This window comes from Cydia splendana, chromosome 23 (assembly GCF_910591565.1).
Source record: "Cydia splendana chromosome 23, ilCydSple1.2, whole genome shotgun sequence".
Taxonomy (NCBI): Eukaryota; Metazoa; Arthropoda; class Insecta; order Lepidoptera; family Tortricidae; genus Cydia; species Cydia splendana.
The window spans coordinates 87,712-113,747 of NC_085982.1; the positions used below are offsets into that span (position 1 = coordinate 87,712).

Genomic DNA, 26,036 nt, shown 5'->3' on the forward strand with positions numbered 1-26,036 from the left:
ACCTCCTCCTCCTTTCGGTGTCACTTAGTGAATAACAGCTCATGTCCGAGTCAGACTCGGCACCATCACCATGCTTGTTATCGGGAGCTGGCTCCGAGCGGATACTGAGCATGCTCCCTGTATCGGATTCAATGTCCACACCTTTATCGCCCACGTGAGCTTCCGCCTCTTGCCTCTTTGTGCTACTAGACGGAGCTGGAGTTTGGGACTCATCGCAGCGAGAGAGATTCACCCTTAAGTCCGGAAGCGATCTCCGACTCCCCGGTCGACTCTGTGATTCTTCTCTAGTTAAGGCTTCCGGTACCTCGCTCTTTGAGGGAGACACTGTCCTTGCCGACACCACCGTGGTCTCCTTGGATTCTTTGGAGGTCTTAGGGCCCGGTCTGCCCTTGCCAACGAACCGACCCTTACAGTCCCTCTCTGGCGATCCTCCACCCCTCAGTCTTAGAGTGCCCAGCTCTGAGCACTCTTCCGTATTCGAGTCTAGGTCGTTGGTGTTGGAGTGCGACATCAGGTCACAGTCCTTCACCTCCAGATCAACTAAATCCTTATTCCACGTAGCATCAATGTCCATATTCGTTACGCCAAGGTTGTGTTCACGGAGACCGGCAACCTGCCGGCCTACGAGGCGATTGTTGCCCACCCCTGCATACGGAGGGCAGCCGGTCACCGAAGTGAGCGGACGGGATTCCTCCTTTTGGAGACCCGCCAGGGGATTATTTTCACAATCAACCTTCATTTTACTTTACCAATGCTCCACATCGTCGTCTCTTTTTTCGGGGGTGAGCTCCCCCGCACGCTTGGCACTGGACTCCCTCCAGCCATGCATCCCATCGGCACGATCTGCTCACCTTGGGATTGGGGATTTATTATAGTGGTTTTCTCCACGCAGCGCTACTCTCAATGAGCAGCGCCCCCGGCCCGCTACGTGCAGGTTACGGGTTGCCCGACAGGGGGCCGAAACCCATCCAGCAGCCACATGACTGTGACCGCCAGGCCTGCCGCGCCGCGAGCCTTGAAGGCTCGCCATCCCACACCGCCAAATCGGCCGCTGGTCCTAAACGAGGCCCCGACAACAGACGGTGCAATCGCACCACCTCCACGACAGCTGCATTCCCTGACACTTCAGATTAGCTGAAGCATGTCGGGAGCAGTCAACCATAATGACACGGCACCAAAGCCAACGCAGGAGATGACTCAACTGCCATGACCACACTGACTGGTAGTTCGCAGAGGGAGAATGGCGAACGCGCAACTGAGCGGCTATCCTCCCCCTCCCAGGGTGCACCACGAGGAGGTCTACCAATCCCGCACCCCAACCTAACCTAACCTAACCTAACCTAACCTAACCTAACCTAACCTAACCTAACCTAACCTAACCTAACCTAACCTAACCTAACCTTTTTTTTTTTTTTTTTTTTTTTTTTATACAGGGGAAATGCATTACGCATACCACCCGGGCGCGGGGACACCCGGGTGGTTATGTGGGACTCCCACGAGAATCCGGTCTACCCACTAAAACCCCTGTCTGTCGCCTCGGTGCCTTAGGGCGGAGTTACGGGCACGCGGCGTCACTCATCCACAACTCCGCCAGCAACAGTCCATCAGGACCCATCACAAGTAAAACCTCCATTAAGTGCGTATCCGAACACTTCTCACGCCTCCTACCCGAGGACCTCTTTCCTATGGATGTCAGACGCCCCCGTATCTGACACCCGGAGGTCTATGCTAAGGTGGCAAGCGTCTGTCGTGCACAGCACGCCTGCGTCTCATTCTACGTCGGCGCATAGGGTCAGCCTCGGCCTGAATCTCCCGCTCGCGCTCCGCCGCCTCTTTCCCGGCCATGACGTATTCTGAGAATTCTAGCATTGTCTGCCACACCTCTTCGCCGGAGAGCATAGCTTGCACTACGGCCGGCAGCGACAAATCTTGCCCAGTACGGGCAATTACTTCCTCTCTTTCTACAGCCCAGACCGGGCACTCCGCCAACGTGTGCTGGGCGGAGTCTTCATGTGCTCCGCACTCATGACATCCCGGGGTCGGCTCCCTTTTGGCTTGTTGGTGCAGGTACTTGCCAAAGCAGCCATGCCCTGACAGCAACTGCGTGAGCCTGAATGTTAGGACCCCAAAATCCCTTCCAATCCATTCGTGAAGACTAGGTTGGATAGCTTCAATGGTGCGGATGCCCGCCCTAGGCCGAACCAGCCGCAGCTGCCACTCATCAACCGCCTCCTGCTGCAGCTCAACACGCCGCTTCTTCAATTCCTCCGGAGCCAGCACCTCACCCCGGTCCCGCACCTCCCCGCGCCACAGGTATATGGTCGCGAGGACCTTCGCGTCCAAGTCCCAAGGCAGAGAGCAGGCTAGAACGCACGCGGCCTCCGTGCTTATCGTACGGTATCCTCTTATAACCCTTACAGCTATTGCTCTCTGCGGTCGGCGTAACCGAGCGATATTCTGTCTATTAAGAGCATTTGCCCAAACTGGGGCACCATAGAGTGCCATCGATCGCACCACGCCCATGTAGAGGCGGCGGCATGAAGCCTTGGGCCCTCCCAGGTTTGGCAGTATACGCCCAAGGGCAGATGCAGCGCGCAACAACTTGGGTGCCAGGCGCTCAAAATGCGCACAGAAATTCCACTTGCTGTCAAGCACGACACCAAGGTAGAGCAGTGATGGCATGACGGCAATCGGGACTCCTCCCACCACTATAGCCACCCCAGCTGGGGGAGCTTTCCGTGGACCATAGAAACATATGGCTTCGGACTTCGCTAGAGCCACCTCGAGGCCCAGACTTCTGATCTTGCCCACGCAATGGGCAACTGCCGCTGTAGCTAATATGGCTGCATCACGGTAATTGGGACCCTTGGCCGTCACAAGCGTATCATCGGCGTAGCAGATGACGTTGACTCCACGCAAGTTTTCCCCCCTTAGAACCCAGTTGTAGCCTATATTCCACAAGAGTGGACCCAAGACCGACCCCTGCGGGACCCCACAGGACATTGCCCTCTCCCCCCATACCTGCTGCCCAGGCCAGGTGACGAACCTCTCACTGAGATAAGCTTCAATGATGCGGAACAAGTGAAGGGGTACTTGATGGTATCGCAACGATTCCTTTATTGTGTTCCAGGGCAGGGTGTTGAAAGCATTAGCGATGTCCAATGACACCGCCAAGAGGACATTTCCCTGCGTCACAGCCTCGTGTGCCATTGATTTGACCCGTAGAATTGCATCGACAGTTGACCGGTTCCTGCGGAACCCAAATTGGCAGTCGGCCAAGTCCGGCCCCTCTCTTTCCATGTGCTTGATGAGGCGTGCAGCGATTATTCGCTCAAAGAGCTTGCCCACCTCATCCAGCAAAACTATCGGCCGGTAACCAGACGGAGAGTCCATCGGTCGTCCCTCCTTTCTGAGCAGCACTAACTTCCCAGACTTCCACTCCTTCGGGAAGCAACCCTGTTCCAGGCAAGCGGTCAAAAGACGCAGCAGCCTCGGTTCCAACGCTTCCATAGCCAAGACCCATGCACGGCCCGGAATGCCGTCAGGCCCTGGGGCCGTGTTCTTGCCACGCAGCCGGTAAACCGCCACGGCCAGCTCTTCGGGAAGAACAGGTGGAACGATATCCTCCTCTCTTAGCCCCACCGTTGGCGGTGCCATGATAGGCGGCTGGTGAGGTCCCCTTTCAGGGAATAGCCCAGCAACTACGCGCGTTACAAGCTCCGGCTGAAGTGTTTGAGTCAGCGGAGGCGCCCAGGGGCGCAACTTGTTCCGGATGAGTTTGTAGGGTCTTCCCCACGGATCATTATTTAAGGTCTCCAGGAATTCAGCACGACTCGCCTCAATTGCATGTCCGATAGCCACAGAAAACTCCTGTTTGGACGTCTTGTAGGCCTCATATAAACGGCGTTCCTCGTTTTCATCTCGCTGCCTGCGCCTTCTTTGACGCATATACCGACGCCGTGCAGCTACACAGGAGCTGCGTATTTGCGCGAGCTCGGATGTCCACCAGTACACGCATCGTCTATGCGGTAGAGACTTGGCCCGAGGCATCGCCACATCACAAATTCGCACCATGGCCTCCCGGATTTGGGACGCTTCGGACTCTACCACCACAGCTTCATCTGGGACAGGCAGCCACGTCTCTACGATCGCTGCCTCTTTCAAAAGTTCCCGGTCAAGTTTGGTGAACGCCCACCTGGGGCCAGTCCTGACTGGGCCATTCAGCCTTGCGTTGTTTGAGATGAGTGGGTCAATATCAAACCGAATGTACCGGTGATCTGACAGCGTCTCCACTCCCACCATGACCTCCCAGCCCTGAATACGGCGCGCCAGGGAGGCACTCGAAAATGTAATGTCCACGATAGATCCACCCTGTTGCCGCACGCACGTATTTTCTGAACCCCGGTTAATGACCACCAAGCCAGTGGCGACCGCCCACTCCTCCAGAGTTGCGCCTTTCGGATTCGTTGCTGGACACCCCCAAGCCCTAGACTTTGCATTGAAATCTCCGGCTACTAAAACAGGCGTAGGGTGCAACTGCCTAACAATAGCACCCACTGTTACGAGAAACTGTTCAAAATCCGCCAAACTATCGTTGGGAGAGAAGTAGACGCCAACAACTGCAATGTTTCCGCAGGTTGCCGCCACAAAACCATGACCCTTTATGACGCCTTGAAAAGGTGGGGAGCCAGCAGTGCCCCGCGACACCAGGGCCACAGTTTTATCCAGGTCCCCAACCCATCCCGCTTGAGCAGAAACAGAGTATGGCTCCGCTACCACTGCTATATTTATTGACCACTGCGCCATACTCTGGAAAAAGAGGTCCTGAGCCCTAACGCAGTGGTTAAGATTCGTCTGAAGAAATTTGATGGCCATATTAATTTGTATCCATACCAGCAACCCCCTGAGTCCCGTCCACAGTCGAAGTGGACGAGCGGACAGGCTGCGAGGAGGCCCGGGAGCCATCGCCAGCCTTTGTCTTCGGTCTCTTGGGTGGGGCAGTACAGCTCTTGCTTCCTGTCCTATGATTCGCGTCTTTTCCCAGCACTGCACAGACAGTGCAGTGTGGCGTCGCCGAGCAATCTCTCGCCTTGTGACCTGGCTGGCCACAACGGTAGCACAGACCGGACCTGTCAATTTCAGAAGGACACTGCGCCCTAACATGGCCCGACTCCAAGCACCGGTAACATCTTTGGGCGCGCGCTTCCAGCAACTTGACTTGCGCCGACACCCAGCCCACCAGCAGTCTCTCCTTTCCAGCCACTTTTTTGGCCGCAGCGACTGGACAACGAACCCACGCAGAACCTAGGCTCCAGGGGTCCGATTTAATTTCTCCCACTCTGACCTCCTGGACCGCACAACCGCCGGCCTGCGCAATCGCCGCAGCTATGTCCTCCACAGACACTGAGTCATCCAGGCCAGATACTTGCAATTCCACGCATTTTGTAGGCCGTGACACCTTGACCATCTCGGATTTGAACAGCTGACAAAGTTTTTCAGCGAGTTTGTCCGCCTTAGGCCCACTGGAGGCCCCCGGTATCTCCAGGAGTCTGGCGCCTGTAGCTGCAACTTTAAAACGGATCGACTGTATATCTAGATCCGCCAAATCTACTTTTGCTTTAGCTGTAGCTAACACATCCTTATAACTGATTCCCTGCTCTTCAGCCTCCGGTTGTAAGGACAAAACCACAGCAGAGGATCGGGGCGGTCGCAGTTTGCGAGCCTCTTGTCTTTGCGACCGTGGTGGAGCCTGCCCCTGGTGTTGAACTTGCACATCATTCCCCTGCTGCGATTGAATAGCAGAGCGAGAATTAACCGTCTTGTTATTTTTCTTCCCTCCAACTGCCTTATTCCATGCTTTATCCATGGCCAAGGGGGCTGAAGGCAGAGACCGAGGAACAGATGATGAGCGTGCGCAAGCCGCGGCGGCTTCAGCTGCTGCAAGGGTGGCCTTATTCCTATTCTTTCTCTTCTTTTGCCCCTTCTTAGGTTCTACCGTCAAATTTGGAGGACCTCGTTTTGGAGCCGGCTCGGGAGCGAGTTCAAGCTCCTGGGTATGGTAAGTGACCCTCTCATTTTGACGCCTCAAGTCGGCAGCCAGCGGGGGCCGCATCGGTTGGGCTGGCAGTAGCCTGCCCTCTAACTCTAAGGCTCCCAGCCTCGCGTCCAACATCAGCCCAATCTTTTTGGTCATCACACACATCATGTTTTCCAAATTGAGAGACCCTGTACCTGTATCCTCCTTGCTAGAGCTGCTAGTTGACTGTGTATTCTCCGTTGGTTTTAACGGAGCCGAGACCGGAACTGGAACCTTGAATTGGTCCCGAAAGTCTGCTCTCAGCTGAGCCATTTCAGCCTTGAGTTCAGTTAATTGAGCGCGCAGGCTTTCGTTTTGCGCCTGCAGACGCCTCGTCTCCTCTGAAGTAGAGCGCTCCAAAAGGCACTCAAATGTCTCTTTGATTGACACTGCCGCCTCCTTCAGGGCCTTTACAAAGGTGCCTTTCAAATTGCTGGAGTTTTTGGCAACCAAGGATATTGCATCCAGGCTTGTCTGCACTCGCTGAGAGAGCGCAGCCGCAGAAAGATTGTCTTGTGCACAGGGCAGGACCGAACTAGAACTTAGGCCGCCCGACTGACTACGAGTAGAAAAGGGCAGCTTTATGCCAGCCACTTCTTCTTCTGCCCTCAAACGCATTTCCTCTCTCATGGCGCGGTTATACTCCTCTTTGGCTTTGGCAAGTCCAACGTAATGCCCAGTGGAAGGAGGACGACCGCGACCTCTCTTTGATTGGCTCGTGGACTGCTTGTTATTCTCAGTGGCCTCCTCAGAGTCAGAACCCGATTCACTGAGGCCACGTTTCCGCCAGAAACGCCTAACATTACTGACAGACTCGTAACAGCTCATCACCGTGTCCGACTCTACGTGATCGCCTCCGAGTTGGAGGACGGAGTCCTCAAAAGCTGACGCAGATACAAGACTCCCTGCGTCAGACTCTATGTCCACCCCTTTGGCACCCAGGAGGGCATCTACCTCTTTTGTTTTTGGCGGAGGAGCTGGAATTGTGGACCCTAGCTCTCCATCACAACGGATAAGAGGCACTCTTAGATCCGGGAGCGATCTTCGGGTCTCTGCCCTTGCAAAAACTTCTGGTTCCCCATTCCCCAAAGAGGACACTGTTCTTGGGGACACCGCTGCCGTTGGCTCCTGCGATTCATTTGCCGTGTCGCGGACGAACCGACCTTTCCGGTCTCGTTGTGGCGGAATCCCACCTTTCTGCCTTAAACTTGTTTCTTCTTCATTACGATTTTTGTTTTTATTTAAATTTTCCATAAAATTCCCACGAGTATGAGACGATATATAATTCACTGGCGGGTAACGCTCATCCCGAAACGCAGTGGGCTATGTACTCTAGAGGGCACCTGGTATCTAGAGGTTTTAACGACTTCGCTGTCGGGTGTTAAAGGGTTTTCCTTCCCGCGGGCCGGCCAATGAAGGCAAGCCCTCCGCGCCACAAACACTACCCGTACCCCATACCGCCAAAGATGGGGGTCGTTGGGAAAGTGCTGCGGGATGCGGGATTCAAGGCGAGCTGGCGTAGACTCCCCTACGTAGTCTCATTAGAGACTACCAACCATCCATCAATACTATACGGCCCGAAAACATTTAAACATTCCATTCAGTCATTAGTCTCTCTCAAAACATACCTTTCAAACATTACCATTCAAAGCCGTCAGGCCAAAAGGCCTCCCCCCCGTGACAGGACATTGGCAGCACCGATAAGCAACAACTTGGAAACCAAGAGATTACTTACCGTTGCCCCCGGGGTGCACCGTCCAGGAGCCCTTCCCTTACCCCCAGATCAACCGGATCAAGAGGAATGAGAAGGGACCTGGCACTCTGGGAGGTTTCCTGTCCGTAGCACCCCAACCTAACCTTTTTTTTTTTTTTTTTTTTTTTTTTTTTTTTTTTTTTTTTTTATACAGGGGAAATGCATTACGCATACCACCCGGGTGCGGGGACACCCGGGTGGTTATGTGGGACTCCCACGAGAATCCGGTCTACCCACTAAAACCACCTGTTTGTCACCACGGTGCTGTAAGGCGAGGCCACGGGAACAATCTGTGTACACTACCATGGCCTCGCAGCGGCTGGCTGTTAAGCCCCATCTCCGGGAAATTGATTTCCCTACCGGCATTTGGGGCGTGATTTGGTTTTAGCACACCCTTCGCCTCGAGGACCTAGTTTCAATCGGATGGCTGTCGTCCCCTTGACTGCCACCCAAAGGTCTTCATTAAGGCGGCAGGCGGCGGTCATGGGCGACCCGCCTCCGCCTTGCTCTTTTGCGCCGCAGCGGGTGAGCATCCACATCCTCTTCTTTTTTTTTTTTTTTTTTTATAGAGGGGAAATGCATTACGCATACCACCCAGGCGCGGGGACGGGCCTGGATGGTTATGTGGGACTCCCGTATAGGCTAATGAGGCCCACGGTATACCCACTAAAACCCCTCTTGGCCGGCTCAACGCTATATGGCGAGGTCACAGGGACATTGCGGCACTCTTCCGCAACCTCGCCAGCGGCCGTCCGGACTCCGGACACAACTCTGGACGAAATTTCATATTCCCCCTACCTCCCTAATTGCGCGCCATTATTACGGCGTGCTCGCCATCCCAGGGACCCTTGTGTAGGCGACAGACGTCCCCGAGCCTATCGCCCACAGGAACCCTTAAGGGGGAAGTCGGCGGTCATATGCGAGCCGCCGTCGCCCCACGCGCTTGCGACGCATCGGCTGGGAAGCTGGATCGTCTTCCCTACCGCGCTCCGCCATCTCTTTCTGCGCCATGACCGCCTCGCAGAAGTCCAGCACAGCCTTCCACGACCTGTCGCTGTCCACCATGTTTCGGACCACGGAGGGCAGCGAGAGGTCTTGTCCCACTACAGCGCTTAGAGTGCGGCGCTCTTCTTCCCAGGCTGGGCACACTTCTAGTGTGTGTTGGGCAGTGTCCTCCGGGCAGTCGCAGTGGTGGCATATTGCAGTTATTTCTCTTCTGGCTCTGTCCTTAAGATACCTCCCGAAACATCCATGTCCCGAGAGGATCTGAGTCAGTCGGAAAGTTAAGGCACCATATGTCCGGTCTAGCCACTTTTTAAGAACCGGGCGAACCGCTTCAATAGTCAGACGGCCTGCGCTAGGGTGCGCCAGCCTCTGCTCCCAAACGTCCACCATTTCCAGTCTAATGGCGTCTCGTCGTCCTACAATTTCTCTCGGTGCTGGCAAGTCTCCATTGTGATGCGCCTCCTCGCGCCAACGGTGAACCGCTGCGAGGGCTCTCGCATCTAAATCCCATGGTAAAGTCCCTGCCAGCACACATACCGCTTCGAAAGAGATCGAACGGTACCCTCTTATGGCTCTAGTTGTAATTGCCCTTTGAGGCGCCCTTAGTAGAGCTACCTCCTCTCTCTTTAAAATGTCTGCCCAGACTGGGGCTCCGTACAGGGCCATGGATCTGACGACCCCCATGTACAGCCGTCGACATGACGCTTTGGGTCCCCCCGTGTTTGGGAGTATACGCCCTAGAGCGCCAGCTGCTCCCAGCAGCTTCGGCATCAGTCGCTGAAAGTGGGCGCGGAAATTCCACCGGCTGTCGAGTGTGAGGCCCAGGTATTTCATTGTGGACTCGACGCCGATCCGGGTTCCACCCACCACTATATGCGCATCCGGCGGTGGCGCGTTGCGGGGCCCGTGGAAGCATAAAGCTTCTGATTTTTGTAGGGCCACCTTTAGTCCCAATCGCCTGATCCGACCGACGACGTGAGCGACTCCTGCCGTTGACAGTATGGCGGCCTCCCTAATCCACATCCTCTTCTACCCCAACCTAACCTAACCTAACCTAACCTAACCTAACCTAACCTAACCTAACCTTTTTTTTTTTTTTTTTTTTTTTTTTTTTTTTTTTTTTTTTTTTTTTAAGAGGGGAAATGCGTTACGCATACCACCCGGCGCGGGGACGGGCCGGGATGGTTATGTGGGACTCCCTGTTGTGGGCTAATGAGACCCCAGGTTTACCCACTAAAACCCCTCTGTTGGCCGCCTCAAGGCTATAAGGCGGGGCACGGGAAACGACCGAGAGCATGCTTCCGAAACCCCGCCAGCGGCTGTCCGATCTTTGGACTCGACTTTGGAGGGAGTATTCCTCTGTCACTTTAAAAAGGTGCGCCGTTAAGTCGGCGTACTGGCCATCCCAGGGACCCTCGTGTAGGCGACAGGCGTCCCCGAGCCTGCCGCCCACGGGTACCCTTAAGGAGGAAGTCGGCGGTCGTACGCCAAACGCCTCCGTCCTACGCGTTTGCGGCGCATCGGTTGGGAGGCGGGATCTTCTTCCCTTTCTCTTTCCGCGGTCTCTTTCCTTGCTATTACGCCTTCGCAGAAAGAGACCACCGCTTTCCATGATCCCTCGCTGTCTGCCATAGTTTTCACTACGGCAGGCAGGGAGAGGTCGCGCCCCACTACAGCCACGAGTGTGGCCCGCTGTTCTGTCCAAGCTGGGCATACAGCCAGCGTATGTTGTGCCGTGTCTTCAGCAGCACCGCACCCGTGGCATATCGGCGTCGGTTCTCGGCCCAATCTGTTGCACAGATATCGTCCAAAACACCCGTGTCCTGTAAGGACCTGCGTCACTCGGAATGTTATAGGGCCATGGTCCCGGTCAAGCCATTGTTTTAGGACAACCTAACCTAACCTAACCTAACCTAACCTAACCTAACCTAACCTAACCTAACCTAACCTTTTTTTTTTTTGTTTTTTTTTTTGTTAAGGAGGGGAAAAATGCAATTACGCATACCACTCGGGTGCGGGGACGGACCCGAGTGGTTATGTGGGACTCCTTGGGCTAATGAGACCCAAGTCTACCCACTAAACAACCCCCCCGTCTGCCGCCATTGTGCTGTAACGGTGGGCTGTAGGAACGCTCGCGCTTTACTTCTACAGCACCACCAGCACCGGTCCGTGTTGGCGGACCATCGCCTCCGGAGGCCCTTGATGGCCTCGTTTCTGTGGACCGTATCAAGTACGGTCACCCTCTCAGGGACCACGTGTGTGACGGATGACAGGCGTCCCCGTGCCTGTCATCCTGCGGTCAACCTACGGAGGCAGGCGGCGGTCATGTGCGAGCCGTCTGCGTCGAGCACGCTTGCGGCGCCGTTGGTCGGCCATTGGGTCGGACTCTCTGGCGCGTTCCGCCATTTCCTTCTGCTGAAGAACGTCTTCGCAGAAGGTCTTAACCGCTTGCCATGAACCTTCGCTGTCTACCATGGCCTTGACCACGGCCGGCAGCGACAGGTCCGGCCCCACTTTTGCAATCAGGTCGTCTCGCTCCGGCCCCCACACTGGGCACTCCTCCAGTGTGTGTTGTGCGGTGTCGATTGCTGCGCCACATTCGTGGCACTCCTCCGTTGGTTCTCTGCCAGCAATTTTGTGCAGATATCTCCCGAAGCAGCCATGCCCCGAGAGAATCTGCACAAGCCGGAAGGTGAGGGCACCGTGCGGTCGTTCTAGCCACTGGGACATGACCGGTCGGATCGCCGCAATTGTCCGGACTCCCGCACTTGGTCGCTCGAGCCGGTTCACCCACTCTTCAATTGCCTCGCGAGAGAGCTCTTCTCGTTTGGCCTCAATCTCGCGCGGTGCTGGCCAGAAATCCCGGGCCCGCGCCTCCTCGCGCCAGAAGAAAACTGACGCAAGGGCTCTCGCGTCCAAGTCCCATGGCAGGGATCCAGCCAGCACGCATGCAGCTTCGCCGGAAATTGTCCCGTAGCCCCGTATAGATCTTATTGCCATCACCCGTTGCGCTTGGCGCATTTGGGTGACGTTCTTGCCAGTAAGGCCGCCAGCCCAGACTGGGGCTCCGTACAGGGCTATAGAGCGTACGACTCCCGAGTACAGACGCCGGCATGAACTTTTCGGCCCCCCTATATTCGGGAGCAGGCGTCCGAGCGCACCAGCCGCACCCAGCAGCTTCGGAGTCAGCCGCTCGAAGTGGGCCTGAAAAGACCAACGGCTGTCTAGGGTGATGCCCAAATACCGCATGGTAGGCTTCATGGCAATCTGCACGCCTCCCACGATTATATGAGCCCCGGGCGGGGGCGCCCTCCTGGGCCCGTGAAAGCAGATAGCCTCCGATTTGTTCAAGGCGACCTCTAGACCTAGCCGTCTTATTTTGCCTACTGTATGGGCTACGGCCGCCGTGGCTAGAATAGCGGCTTCTCTGAATGAGGCCCCCCGCGCCGTCACAAGTGTGTCGTCGGCGTAACACACCAGGTCGACCCCGCGCAGAAGTGCTCCCCGTAACACCCAATCATATCCGATGTTCCACAGGAGTGGCCCCAACACTGACCCCTGTGGAACACCGCACACCATTTCCCGACGGCCCCACTCATGCTGCCCGGGGAAGGCCACGAACCGCCGAAGCAGGTAGGCCTTCACTATTCGGCTAAGATGGTGGGGCACTTGGTGGTATAACAGCGCCTCATTTATGCAATCCCAGGGGAGAGTGTTAAAGGCGTTGGCAATGTCTAATGACACTGCCAAGACGACCTCACCCTGGGACACTGCATCCTCCGCCAGTTTCTTTACCCGCAGGATCGCGTGGACTGTTGAGCGACCCCTGCGGAATCCGTACTGGCAATCAGCCAGGTCCGGCCCTTCCATCATTAAGTGCCTGATAAGACGGTTCGCAACAATCCGCTCAAAGAGCTTGCCCACCTCATCAAGCAACACGATAGGCCGGTAGGCCGACGGTGAATCCGCAGGACGACCTTCTTTCCTCAAGAGTACCAACCGACCAATTTTCCAGGAGTCAGGAAAGCGACCCTGCTCAAGACATGCGCTGAAAAATCGACGTAGCCTTGGCTCAAGGACCTCCATGGCTAAGACCCAGGCTCGACCTGGGATCCCGTCCAATCCGGGTGCTGTGTTTTTGGCCCGTAGTCTCAAAACCGCTGCTCCCAGCTCTCCCTCGGTGACAGGGGGCACCTGCATTTCTCCTTCCCGCTGCCTCTCTGTTGCCCTAGGTGGAGCCATGGGCGGTGGACATTGCCGAGGTCTGTGCGGAAATAGAGCCGTAACTACGTCGTCCAGTAGCTGAGGTTGAAGACTCTGCGTCAGCGGGGGGGCCCAAGGCCGAAGCTTCTGCCTAACAAGCTTGTACGGCCTCCCCCACGGATCCCTATTCAGAGTCTCCAGAAACTCCTCTCGTGACCGGTCTATGGCTTGTGCAATGGCGGCTTTTAGTGCCGCTTTGGCCTCCTTATATTTCGTGTACAGGGCCACTTCTGTTTCTTCGTCTCTGTACTGTCGACTCCGTTGTCGCGTGTACTGGCGTCTCGTGAGCACGCACTCCTCGCGCAACTGCGCAAGATCTGGAGACCACCAGTACACGGAGCGTCGGGGAGAGAAGGCCTTGACTCGGGGCATGGCCGCGTCGCAGACTTCCGTCATGCAGTTGCGGAACCATTCAGCTTCCGCCTCGACATCAACCAACTCTTCCGGTTCTGTTGCCCATGTTTGTACCATGGCCGCCAACTCTAGGGCTTCTCGGTCGAGTTTTTTCAGTACCCAGCGTGGGTAGTTTTCGACCGGGTCATTCCGTCTTGGGAGAGAGAGCCTAGGGAGTGCAGAGACACCGAACCGGATGTAACGGTGATCTGACAGAGTCTCGACATCCACCAGGACCTCCCATCCCTGAACACGGCGTGCCAGTGCGGCGTTCGTAAACGTGATGTCTACAATAGAGCCACCCCCTTGGCGCACGCACGTGTTTGCCGTTCCTTTATTTGCTACTGCCAGGTTGGCGGCAATTGCCCACTCCAAAATAGTACGTCCCCGTGGATCCGTCACTGGGGATCCCCACGCTGCATGTTTTGCGTTAAAATCGCCAGCCACGATGACCGGGGTGGGATGCAGCCGACCAACAAGAGCACCGACCTCAACAAGAAAGCTCTCAAATTCAGCCAGAGTTTTGTTTGGAGAGAAGTATACTCCGACTACCGCCAAATCCCCACAGACCGCTGCGACGCAGCCGTGACCTTTTATAACGCTCTTGAATGGATTGGAGCCGGCAGCGCTCCGCGTAGCTATGGCCACGGTTCCGTCCAGATCCCCGGCCCAGTCGATTCTGTCGGGGACTTTATAGGGCTCCGCTACTATCGCAATGTTGATCGACCACTGTGCCATGCTCTGGTGGAAGAGGTCCTGGGCCTTGGCATCGTGGTTGAGGTTCCCCTGTAAAAATTCAATGGTCGCCATTTAATCGACGGCCATATTTTGAACCGCCTCCGTCACGACCTGTTCCATGGCGGGCGACTTGACCGGCTGCGAGGGGGCCTGGGGGCCATCAGCAGCTTTGGTCTTCCTACTTTTTCCGGCAGTTTTGGGCGCAGTGCACGCCTTGCTGCTTATTCTGTGCTCCGACGGCTTGCCGGCTGCCGCACACTCGGCACAGTGTGGCGCGGCAGTGCATTGTGCCGCTTTGTGACCCTCTTTGCCACACTGGAAACAGCTTTCAGATCGGTTCGTTTCCGCCTGACATTGCGCCCTTACATGCCCATTTCTAAAGCACCGGAAGCATCGTAAAGGCCTCTTCTCTAGCAGCTTCACTTGCGCAGAGACCCATCCTACTAGTAGGCGACCCCCAGTCACTATCTTCTTTGCAGCCGCGATGGGACATTGAACCCACACTGTTCCGAGCCCTGAGAAACCCTGGCGTATTTCTCCGGCCTTCACCATGTCAACGGTACATTCTCCAGTTCGTGTCACCGCCGCGACCACCTCTTCTGCGGACACCGACTCGTCCAAGCCAGTGACGCGAATGTCAACGGTTTTAGTTGGCCTAGACACCCGTACCTTGTCACGGTGAGTATTCCTTGCCCGGCTGGGGCTTTGCCCAGAGGAAACCCACGGACAATTAAAGTTACTAAATTAACCAATCTAAATCTTAACCAAAAACTCAAGCAGGTGCTTACACTTATTTTCATCAACTATTCAGGGGTTTCTAAAGGATGTCGAAATGAAATGTTAGTTTTGTGACACATAATTTATTTCTATTCTCACACTGAGGAAGTTGTTCTACAAGTAAATCATTTATTAAGCTAGCATTAAGCACCTTATTCTATAATGTCAGACGATAGAGCCGGGTCGTGCCAAAAATGGTTCTACAATGATTTACAAGCAGACCTATCTAAATTTGTTAGTACCTAATTTATCATTTGCCATCACATATGATTCTACTAAATTCTTTAACTTTAAATTTGGAAATGCTTCTAGGACGGAAGGAAAGCGTACACCAACCTCATAACAATGTTCCACCAGTTCAAGCCCGACGTGTGATCCTCCGCTGTGCCGGAGCTGATCTGCTGCAGCGGGAATCTGACCCGACACCGCAGAGCAACACCGAAGGACTAAGGTCTCAGTTTGAAGGTGACGTCACCTCCATCCAGCAGAAGAGCGAAATTCTTATGGCGAACTGCTCACCAGACACACTTGAAGTTTTAGGAATATGGACAGACTTCCATACTCTGATATGCGAACTGATTTCACATACGTAGTAACATAAAAACGAAAAAAGCCCCGTCAGCTGAAAGAAACAATTCAAGATTAATAACTAGAAGCATGTGCTCTGCTAACCTAAGAGACATTATATGATCTAAGTTTCTCACCAGCTGGAAATTCCTACAGTGGACTCATCTCACAGCTCTGATACCCATCCCACCACATTGTTTCGCCAGCAGACTGGAAACAAAACGAATGGTCAAATAAGCAGGGATAAAGATTCAACAAGGAGTCAAACCTGAAGACAATTATATAATATCATATTCTACTTACTGTCTGTGGCAAAATAACTTCTGCATGAGCTTCCTAGCTCATGGATGCAGCGGCTGCTGCCTAATCAAGACTCGGATCGATGCTACCATAGCATGATGTATTTAGCTTCACTTTCTAAATTAAAAGATGCCCATCCAGGGCAAAAGCCAACCAGGAAATGATCTCAACCTAACTCTCCCTGGGATAACACAATCAAAATAACAGTAACTAATGAAATTCTTGGAATAATTTTTGTATGTAAGTCCAACATATAGAAATAAATCATATTTAATTATCTAAACATATTTCCACCTTTTTTGTATTTAAAAATAAAGTTTTGATTTAAATATTTAATAAATACTATTCCATCAATTTAGGATTTAATTTGAAGTAGCAACACCATCAGATTTAATTAGTTTCTAATTGGCCAAATGGTTGTCATTTGTTTTGTTGCTACATCAATGACTTCCTTGCCATAAAACAAAACTATACTATATTCGAGACAATCCTAAAAACGTTAAACTGAATCATACATGCAAAGTGCCGTGTCACAATACCCCTCTCCCCGCTGTTGCGTTTTACCAAGGGTAAAACGCTCGCTGTCCTCAGCGACTATCCTAAATCCAAAACATGTGTCACAAAGAAAGGTAAACAAAACAATACTAAACTACCTCGACCATACCTAGTATGGGAGCACCTAAAAAAAACACAACCAAGATGATTGCTGCAGGTCCCGAGAACTCTAACCTTAAAAAACCAAAGTAAACCAAACTATCAATCAACACTACATGCCAAAACCGCTAAACCATAAATTTAAATTCACGAATTCTCGAACCCACGCAACACTAAATACTAAAAACCTAACGTGTGTGGTATCCGAGCCCATCAGAAAAATCCACCACATTATTCCTAACTAACCAGTAAACATTCCTTGGTTTTACCAGCACAACATTGCATCGTTGCGCTGGAAAAACCAAACCAACTGCCAGGACTGATGATCAGCATTCCTAAATTCGTCTTTGCTAGACCGGGCAAAATTAAAATCCGAATGATTCCCACTTCCAAGTTTACTGTCATAAACCTGAGAAGCTAAATAAAAATCCAAACCAAAATATAATTAGTAATTCCGAAATTTCCATTCTAATCCTAAAATTGTCGCCACCCTACGGGTTGAGGACACCAATAATTGTCTCAACCCTTCAGGTAGATAACCACAGCAAACCCAAACCAACAAAATACCAATCCTTAAAAAAAAACCAACAACAAACGGTTGAATTGGACACATCTTAACTGTGCCAACTCTTCCATTACACAAAGCTAACCAAACCATACCAAAACATCTAGGCCCTTCGAGTTGGTGAGAGTAACCTATCCCCCAACTCTCCGGATCACAAAACAAACCGACCAAGACCTTACACAACTCTGAGGTTGCAACATGCCCAAAAATCTCAACCATTGAGGTTGAGTACTGAAACAGTATCGCACGCCAGGCATGATTGGCGGCGATACCGCGTGTCGCATCTTCGCCTACAAAATATTTCTCGTTGTATCGGCAGCGCGAACACAAAAAATCGTGTGCCTTACCAACGCCTCTATGGCTTGGACTTATGGGCAACACGTATAGAAAAAGGTACCCACCAGCGAGTACCAGTCGACGCCTGAAAAGAGCAAGAACCCATCGGAGTACATAAAAAGAACGCAAAACGTCCGTGGTATGCGGTGCGCGCCCCGCCATACCTCACAAAATCTCCTGGGTGTGGACCCCTGTCGACCTAAAACACAAAACTCACCAAACACGGCGCTCGGGTGTGGTAAGCACCCGATAACTTCTCACCAAAACCCCTGGCCGTATTAAGGATCGCTCCAAAACTTAAAAAGTGAGCTAGATTGTAACGCCCCTTTCATACTCCACGCATTTAGAGCACTGTTCCAAGAACCCTTTCATTCATCACACAAAACAAAAATAGTAGTGAAAACAGACATTGCTGCTCACCACGTTCCGTACATACAGTCGTGATTGAATATTTTTACCGCAATATCCAACACTCCAAACGAACAACCGTAGAACGAAACGTTATGGCGTAAGCGAGGGCGTTTACTCTGGCGGCAAGGTGAAAGCTAAAAAACCGGGACCTTGCGTCCAGAGAAAACAACCACCTCCAAAACCTACCAAAACCTTGTGTCCGAATCCTTAATACGCCACGAAACAACTCAACGTCCAAAATCCAAAACGACACTTCAAACTAGCACCATCCTGAAATGAACCTAAATTGTCCAAAAAACTTCAATTTAACTTAAACTTGGTGCTAAAAAACATCATCGTAACGTTACATCATTAAATGGAATGTTTTGAAACACCGTAATGATAAACCAAGTTACTCAATAACTTCAAAAAAAACGAGCGTTTATTAAACGCTGACACGTTACGACTTAAGTTTGGACCCTAAAAATATCATGTTTCTGAACGCACCCTTTGTTGAACTTATTTATTTACTCTATGGTATAGCGTCTATGCTTTTAAAAAGTTAAATGTCACTGAGATATTTTGCGAATTATAACCTTACCTACAAAAATTTTCGCCGCATTTATCATTTATTACTAGATTTATCTATATTTTAGCCACTTTAAAGTACAACAAATTGGAAAACCAAATACGAGGGTTATCAAACCTCGCACAATACTTAGAACTTCAATATTTAGTTTGTCAAAATGCGACTTGGAATGGAATTAAATCTACTAATAAACACAGGTAATCTACCAAATAATGAGAAAATTAGTCAACTTTCGTTCTCATACTCTAAACTGAACGCAAAACCTCTGTAAAGTTCCCTGTATTTTATAAACTAATCAAACTAGTATGTATATTCAACTCTAATTTTAATGATATTGTTACAGATTACTATAAAACTGTGCTAAATTTGAACAACAGACCACCATAAAAGCAATAGATATCCAGCTATGCCTATAACTGGACACCGGACTACAGGAATTTGCAACTTTGAAAATCAAACAATGTTAAATCATGAGAACATAGGCACTGGCAGTGCGCTGAAGAAGTATATCTTCACAAATCGAAGTCATTTACTAATCAGGAACCAACAGAAGTCACTTGCCGGAGACTATCAACCTTGCTGCTGCCGGACACTCAAACATTTCCACTTCTCTGCCGTTCCTGCAAACTTCCAACTACTGCCAGCGACGCCTCAGATTTGATCCACCTTCATAAATAAATTCAACGGGCATTAAACATTAAAAGTGTACTGAAACCGCCGTTGTATAATAAGTTTAACTCAAAATATTGAAATATGATGGCAAAAGACTTACAAATTGATGTGGCACTATTGTATCATTGCTATTTATAATAAACAATGCTAAATTTATTGTGTTTTTTACTACAATGAACCCTTTTTAGCTCTGTGTAAGTATCTTACATATTTCATATAAACAAAATTTGTATCAAAGCTATTGATAACAGTGAAAGCAAGCCACTAACTAAAATAAATTACTACACAAAATTGTCCTAAAATTGCAAGCTTTCAAGTTGAAGTCTATCTAGAAAAAAAACGTTCCAAAATCAAGTATGTATACACTGTATGTTCATACAATTTACCAAAAACAATTTCCTACGTTCTTAAAGCCGAAAAATATCCATCTGTAGCTAAATATCTAATATATTTTTAAACTAAAAGGTATTTTGAGTTAAAATTTTACACTTAAACAATACTTCTCAAATTTCTTAACAGTTTCTGCACAAGCTCAATAGTTTTTCGAACTTGACCTAAAAGATCATTGATTTGACCTTAACAAAATGACATACAACTCAATTGCAGTACTTATAAAAGCTCTGCCCAAATATTTGTCTATAACTAACCAAGTTATACAACAAAATTAAAAAAAAATGCTTTTTAAATCCTCAAAAATGCAAAATATCTTAGGTCTCAGTCTTTAGAGACTAGCTCATAAGCATAAAAAGTAGCAAAATGTACTAAAAGTTTGACACTTTCAACTTCCTGACAAAATGTCAGCACATATTTTACTAACTGAAAATCAAAGCATTTACTTCACGGTTTTCACCATATATTCTGAATTTCGTGCAGTAAATTGGACAAAACTACCTGTAAAACAGCTAAAGCTTAACCTGGATGGTATCAAAGTGTGCAAAGCCAAAGCACAAGCTCAAAATTAATACTTAACCGTAAGTATTACAAAACTTTTTTTTATCTATATGTGATGGCAGTGATACAAACTGATTTATGATGGAAATAGAGCTTTAAGACGGAATCTGTGGGCGCCAAATTGTCACGGTGAGTATTCCTTGCCCGGCTGGGGCTTTGCCCAGAGGAAACCCACGGACAATTAAAGTTACTAAATTAACCAATCTAAATCTTAACCAAAAACTCAAGCAGGTGCTTACACTTATTTCCATCAACTATTCAGGGGTTTCTAAAGGATGTCGAAATGAAATGTTAGTTTTGTGACACATAATTTATTTCTATTCTCACACTGAGGAAGTTGTTCTACAAGTAAATCATTTATTAAGCTAGCATTAAGCACCTTATTCTATAATGTCAGACGATAGAGCCGGGTCGTGCCAAAAATGGTTCTACAATGATTTACAAGCAGACCTATCTAAATTTGTTAGTACCTAATTTATCATTTGCCATCACATATGATTCTACTAAATTCTTTAACTTTAAATTTGGAAATGCTTCTAGGACGGAAGGAAAGCGTACACCAACCTCATAACAATGTTCCACCAGTTCAAGCCCGACGTGTGATCCTCCGCTGTGCCGGAGCTGATCTGCTGCAGCGGGAATCTGACCCGACACCGCAGAGCAACACCGAAGGACTAAGGTCTCAGTTTGAAGGTGACGTCACCTCCATCCAGCAGAAGAGCGAAATTCTTATGGCGAACTGCTCACCAGACACACTTGAAGTTTTAGGAATATGGACAGACTTCCATACTCTGATATGCGAACTGATTTCACATACGTAGTAACATAAAAACGAAAAAAGCCCCGTCAGCTGAAAGAAACAATTCAAGATTAATAACTAGAAGCATGTGCTCTGCTAACCTAAGAGACATTATATGATCTAAGTTTCTCACCAGCTGGAAATTCCTACAGTGGACTCATCTCACAGCTCTGATACCCATCCCACCACATTGTTTCGCCAGCAGACTGGAAACAAAACGAATGGTCAAATAAGCAGGGATAAAGATTCAACAAGGAGTCAAACCTGAAGACAATTATATAATATCATATTCTACTTACTGTCTGTGGCAAAATAACTTCTGCATGAGCTTCCTAGCTCATGGATGCAGCGGCTGCTGCCTAATCAAGACTCGGATCGATGCTACCATAGCATGATGTATTTAGCTTCACTTTCTAAATTAAAAGATGCCCATCCAGGGCAAAAGCCAACCAGGAAATGATCTCAACCTAACTCTCCCTGGGATAACACAATCAAAATAACAGTAACTAATGAAATTCTTGGAATAATTTTTGTATGTAAGTCCAACATATAGAAATAAATCATATTTAATTATCTAAACATATTTCCACCTTTTTTGTATTTAAAAATAAAGTTTTGATTTAAATATTTAATAAATACTATTCCATCAATTTAGGATTTAATTTGAAGTAGCAACACCATCAGATTTAATTAGTTTCTAATTGGCCAAATGGTTGTCATTTGTTTTGTTGCTACATCAATGACTTCCTTGCCATAAAACAAAACTATACTATATTCGAGACAATCCTAAAAACGTTAAACTGAATCATACATGCAAAGTGCCGTGTCACAACCTTCTCCGCGCCAATCTGCTGTTGGATCGCTTCAGCTAGTTTGTCAGCCTTTTCCCCGCTAGATGCTCCAGGGACCTCAAGAATGCACGCTCCGGTAGCCGCTCGCCGGAAGCGCAGTCCCCCAGGGATGTCCATGTCCGTTAGTTGGACCTTGGTCCTAGCCTCCGCAATCACATCTTTGTATGTGACGCCTTTTTTTGCAGCTTCCGGTTGTAGGGTAAGCACGACGGCTGCAGATCGTGGCGCTTTCAGCTTTGCGGCTTTTGCTTTTTCTGTTTGCTGCGGCGGAGCCACACGCTGTGCCGTCTTCCGCTTGTTTCCCTTGCTCGCAACCACATTCCAGCCCTCGTTCATAGTGGCGGGGGCAGGAGGCAGCGAGCGGGGTGTGGGGGACTCCTTTGCTGACTGGTTTGAAGTCCCACCTCCCTTCTTTTTAGCCGTTTTGTTGGCCTTTTTTGTAGCTCCAGGAGCTGGAGCAGACTGTGGCTTTTTGGTGTCATCTATCACTTTTTTCCCACTGGGGCCAGCAGTTGCTCTCGCCGCAGAAGAAGCTGTGGATGTTGCAGCCTGCTTCTTATTGTCTGCTGCCAATGCCGGTCGCAATTGCTTAGCCGGCAGCAGACGACCCTCGGCTTCTAGTCCGTCCAGACGTGCGCTTACAATCGCTCCCACCTGGAGAGCCACTGCACGCGTTAATTCCTCGTCCAAGAGAGCGGGCGTCAGGTCGATCGACGGTTGGCTAATGCGCGACGGCAACTTTTCCTTCGGGACCGGCAGCGTATCCAACGTCATCGTGTCTGGCATGTCTGCGTCCTCGCTTGGTCCGGAGGGCAGAACCTCCCGCACAGGACTCTCCCTCCGCCTCCCTCGCTCTACTTCTGCCTTAAGTTGGGCCAGTTCCCCGCGGAGGCTGGCCATCTCTGCTTGCAGGCGACTATTCGCCGCCTGCAGTTGGCGAGTCTCGTCTGAGATCGAGCGCTCGCTTAAACTATCAAACGCTTTCGCGATAGTTTCTGCCGCCTGTTTAAGGGCCCGCACATAGGTTCCCTTCAGATTCTTTGATGATGAGGCCACGTTCTCAATAATCTTCACGTGGTCCGCCACCAACTTGAAGAGGTCTACCGCAGACTTCTCATTCACGTCTTCACAGACTGAGGGTGACTTGGAAAAACTTTCCCGCAGTCGTCTTGCCACTTTTGCCTGGCTTGCAATGTCCAACTCCGCCTCAATCTCGAGAGCCTCTCGTTTGGCCTCGTTGAGGGCTCTCTTTGCCGCTGCAAGACCAACGTATTGGCCTGTCGTAGGTGGGCGTCCCCTTGAGCGCTTGATCTTTTCCTCTTGACCTTCTGGCTCAGGGGAGCCCAATGCCTCCCAGTCATCTAACAGAGGCTCGTTTGCCCCTCCACTGGCTCTTTTTGCGCCAACATCGGCCCAAAATCTCCGCTTATTGGTCCCTGCAGAGGAGCTCGAGTTCGACCTCGACCTGACCGTTCTCAGAGTGCAGTCTGACTGGTCACTCTCGTCAGCACTTGCGAGCATATCTGCCACGCTTTCCGCCATTTTTTCAGCGCCGCTCTCCTTCAATTTCCGGCTGCGCTTTTCTACCTTTGTGCCCTTTATTTTGGGCTTCCCTTCTACGCTTTTAAATTTGATTTTTAAGTTTTTAGTTTCCATACAGTTCCCACGAGTATGGGGGATATAAGTGGTCCATCCAAGCGGCGCCCCCTGCACCTGGATAAGCCTTAGCGTATCCCGTTAGAGTGTCGGCCGGTACACTAACGGGGGAAGCACTAGCGACTGACTCCACTTCAGCCATGCATCCTCTCGCGGTGCTCCGCCGCTTAGGATTAGGAGTGATTTTTTATTGAGGTTTTCTTCCTCGCAGCCCAGCCGATTAAGGCAAGGCCCCCGGTGCTTGTCCGAAGCCGCAAAACATGACTACGACCCCGACACGAGCAACGGTTGGTCCGGCGTCGACTATATGTCGAATGCTCTTGGCACAGCGCCGCACCCGTCACAACCATTTCTGGAGCGACCCCCCTCATTTTGGACGGCCAAGAGACCACCCAGTCCCCCCAGACCAATAAGTCGACAAAAGTCCTCAAAAGAGGTAAGACCCAAATTTGGCCTGGACAGCCCAAAAAGACCGCCAAACCCATAGCAGCCTTGCCGGCCACCGCCACCTACTTGACCGAAAACGGTCCCTCTAAAGAGGTTTACCCACCCCCCGGACTCATCCACAAGGACCTCTGCTGGACAGAAAACCTGTGGAGAGACCCCCCCCCCCCCACCCACGACAGGACATTGGCAGCACCGGTAAGCAATAACTTGAAAAACCAAGAAATTACTTACCGTTGCCCCCGGGGCGCACCGTCCAGGTACCCTTCCCTTACCCCCAGATCACTCGGATCAAGAGGAATGAGAAGGGACCTGGCCCACTTGGAGGTTTCCTGTCCGTAGCGCCCCAACCTAACCTAACCTAACCTAACCTTTTTTTTTTTTTTTTTTTTAAGAGGGGAAAATGCGTTACGCATACCACCGAAGCGTGGGAACGAGCCCCGGTGGTTATGTGGGACTCCCTACCCATGGTGTACCCACTAAAAACCCCTCTGTTTGCCGCCTCCACGCTATAGGGCGAGGCCCCAGGGACGCCAAAGCAAGCTTCCGCGACCTCGCCAGCGGCCGTCCGGACTCCGGACCCGGCTCAAGAGAGTTGTGTAGTCCTCTCTGTCCTCATCAGTGGATGCGTCCTATGATGCACCCATCCACGCAGGGACCATTGTGTAGGCGACAGGCGTCCCCGAGCCTGCCACCCACTGGCACCCCTATGGGGGCAGTCGGCGGTCGTAAGCCAACCGCCGCCGCCCCACGCGCTTGCGGCGCATTGGCTGGGAGGCCGGATCTTCCTCCCTACCGCGCTCGGCTGCCTCCTTCTGCGTCATCACAACCTCGCAGAAGGAGGCTACCGCCTTCCACGATCTCCCGCCGCCCACCATGGCTTCCACTACGGCTGGCAGGGAGAGGTCATTTCCGACTACGGCCACGAGTGCGGCCCGCTGCTCAGTCCACGCGGGACACACCGTCAGCGTGTGTAGCGCCGTATCTTCGGCGTCGCCACACTCGTGGCATTCTGCCGTCGGTTCCCGTCCTGCCCTCCTAGACAGGTACCTCCCGAAGCAGCCATGCCCCGAGAGGATCTGTGTGAGGTGGAAGGAGAGGAACCCCTCCTTTCGTCCGACCCACCTCTCCAAAACGGGCCGGATGGCTCCGATGGTCCAGTGGCCCGCGCTCGGCGCCTCCAAACTCTCCTTCCACTTCTGAAGGAGCAGTAGGCAGGAGTCAAGCCTCCACTGCCTTACCTCCTCCAGAAGTGGTTGGATTCCCCTGGCCCGCGCCTCGGCGACACGCCAATAAACATCGGCCAGAACCTCAGCGTCTAGGTGCCAGGGTGGAGTCCCCGCCAGCACGCAGGCTGCACCGTGGGAGACAGTGCGGTATGCCCTCGCCATCCTGACTGCCATGACCCGCTGCGGCCTCCGCAATTGGGCTTGGTTTTCGGCATTCAGGCAGTCGGCCCAGATAGGCGCCCCATATAGAGCCATCGACCGCACCACTCCCGCGTACAGCCTCCGACAGCCCATGTTTGGCCCACCAACGTTAGGCAAGAGCCGACCGAGCGCCGACGCTGCCCCAATTAGTTTGGGAGCAAGGGCTTTGAAATGCTCCCGGAACGTCCATCGGCTGTCGAGGACTACACCTAGGTACCGCATTTTCGGTTTGACAGCGATGGCCGCTCCCCCCACAGCTAGGCTGGAACCCACCGGAGGGCCCTTCCGGGGCCCGTGGAAGCACACGGCCTCGGACTTGTTCAGGGCCACCTCTAGCCCCAACCTCCTGATTCGAGCGACGACTGACGCCACTCCAGCCGTGGCCCGGATCGACGCCTCCTTGAAGGTGCTGCCACGGGTCATCACCAGGGTGTCGTCAGCGTAGCATACCACGCTGACCCCCGGCAGGTTGCCCCCCCGTAGCACCCAGTCATATCCGATGTTCCACAGGAGGGGTCCCAAGACCGACCCCTGTGGAACACCGCACGACAGCTCCTTCTCCTTCCACTCGCCGAGTGCTGGGTACCTGACGGCTCTATCGGAGAAGTAATCCTCTACCGTCTTCCGCAGGTACTCAGGCACAGCATGGCGCCGTAGTGCCTCCTTGATAGTGGCCCAGGGTAAGGAGTTGAACGCGTTTGCGATGTCCAAAGACACCGCCAACACCACCTCACCCCGGGACACTGCTCTGTCCGCCAGGGTCCTCACCTGCGCAATAGCGTCAATGGTGGACCTGCCCTGGCGGAATCCGAACTGGTGGTCACTGA

General features: G+C 51.6%; 1 protein-coding gene across 1 annotated transcript; it reads right to left on the reverse strand.

The window, feature by feature from the left end:
* Window positions 1-14,300: 14,300 nt before the first annotated feature.
* Window positions 14,301-14,780, reverse strand: LOC134801732 (uncharacterized). Its single transcript, XM_063774326.1, has one exon. The coding sequence runs from the start codon at window positions 14,778-14,780 to the stop codon at window positions 14,301-14,303; it is 480 nt and encodes a 159-aa protein (XP_063630396.1).
* Between the last annotated feature and the right edge of the window lie 11,256 nt (window positions 14,781-26,036).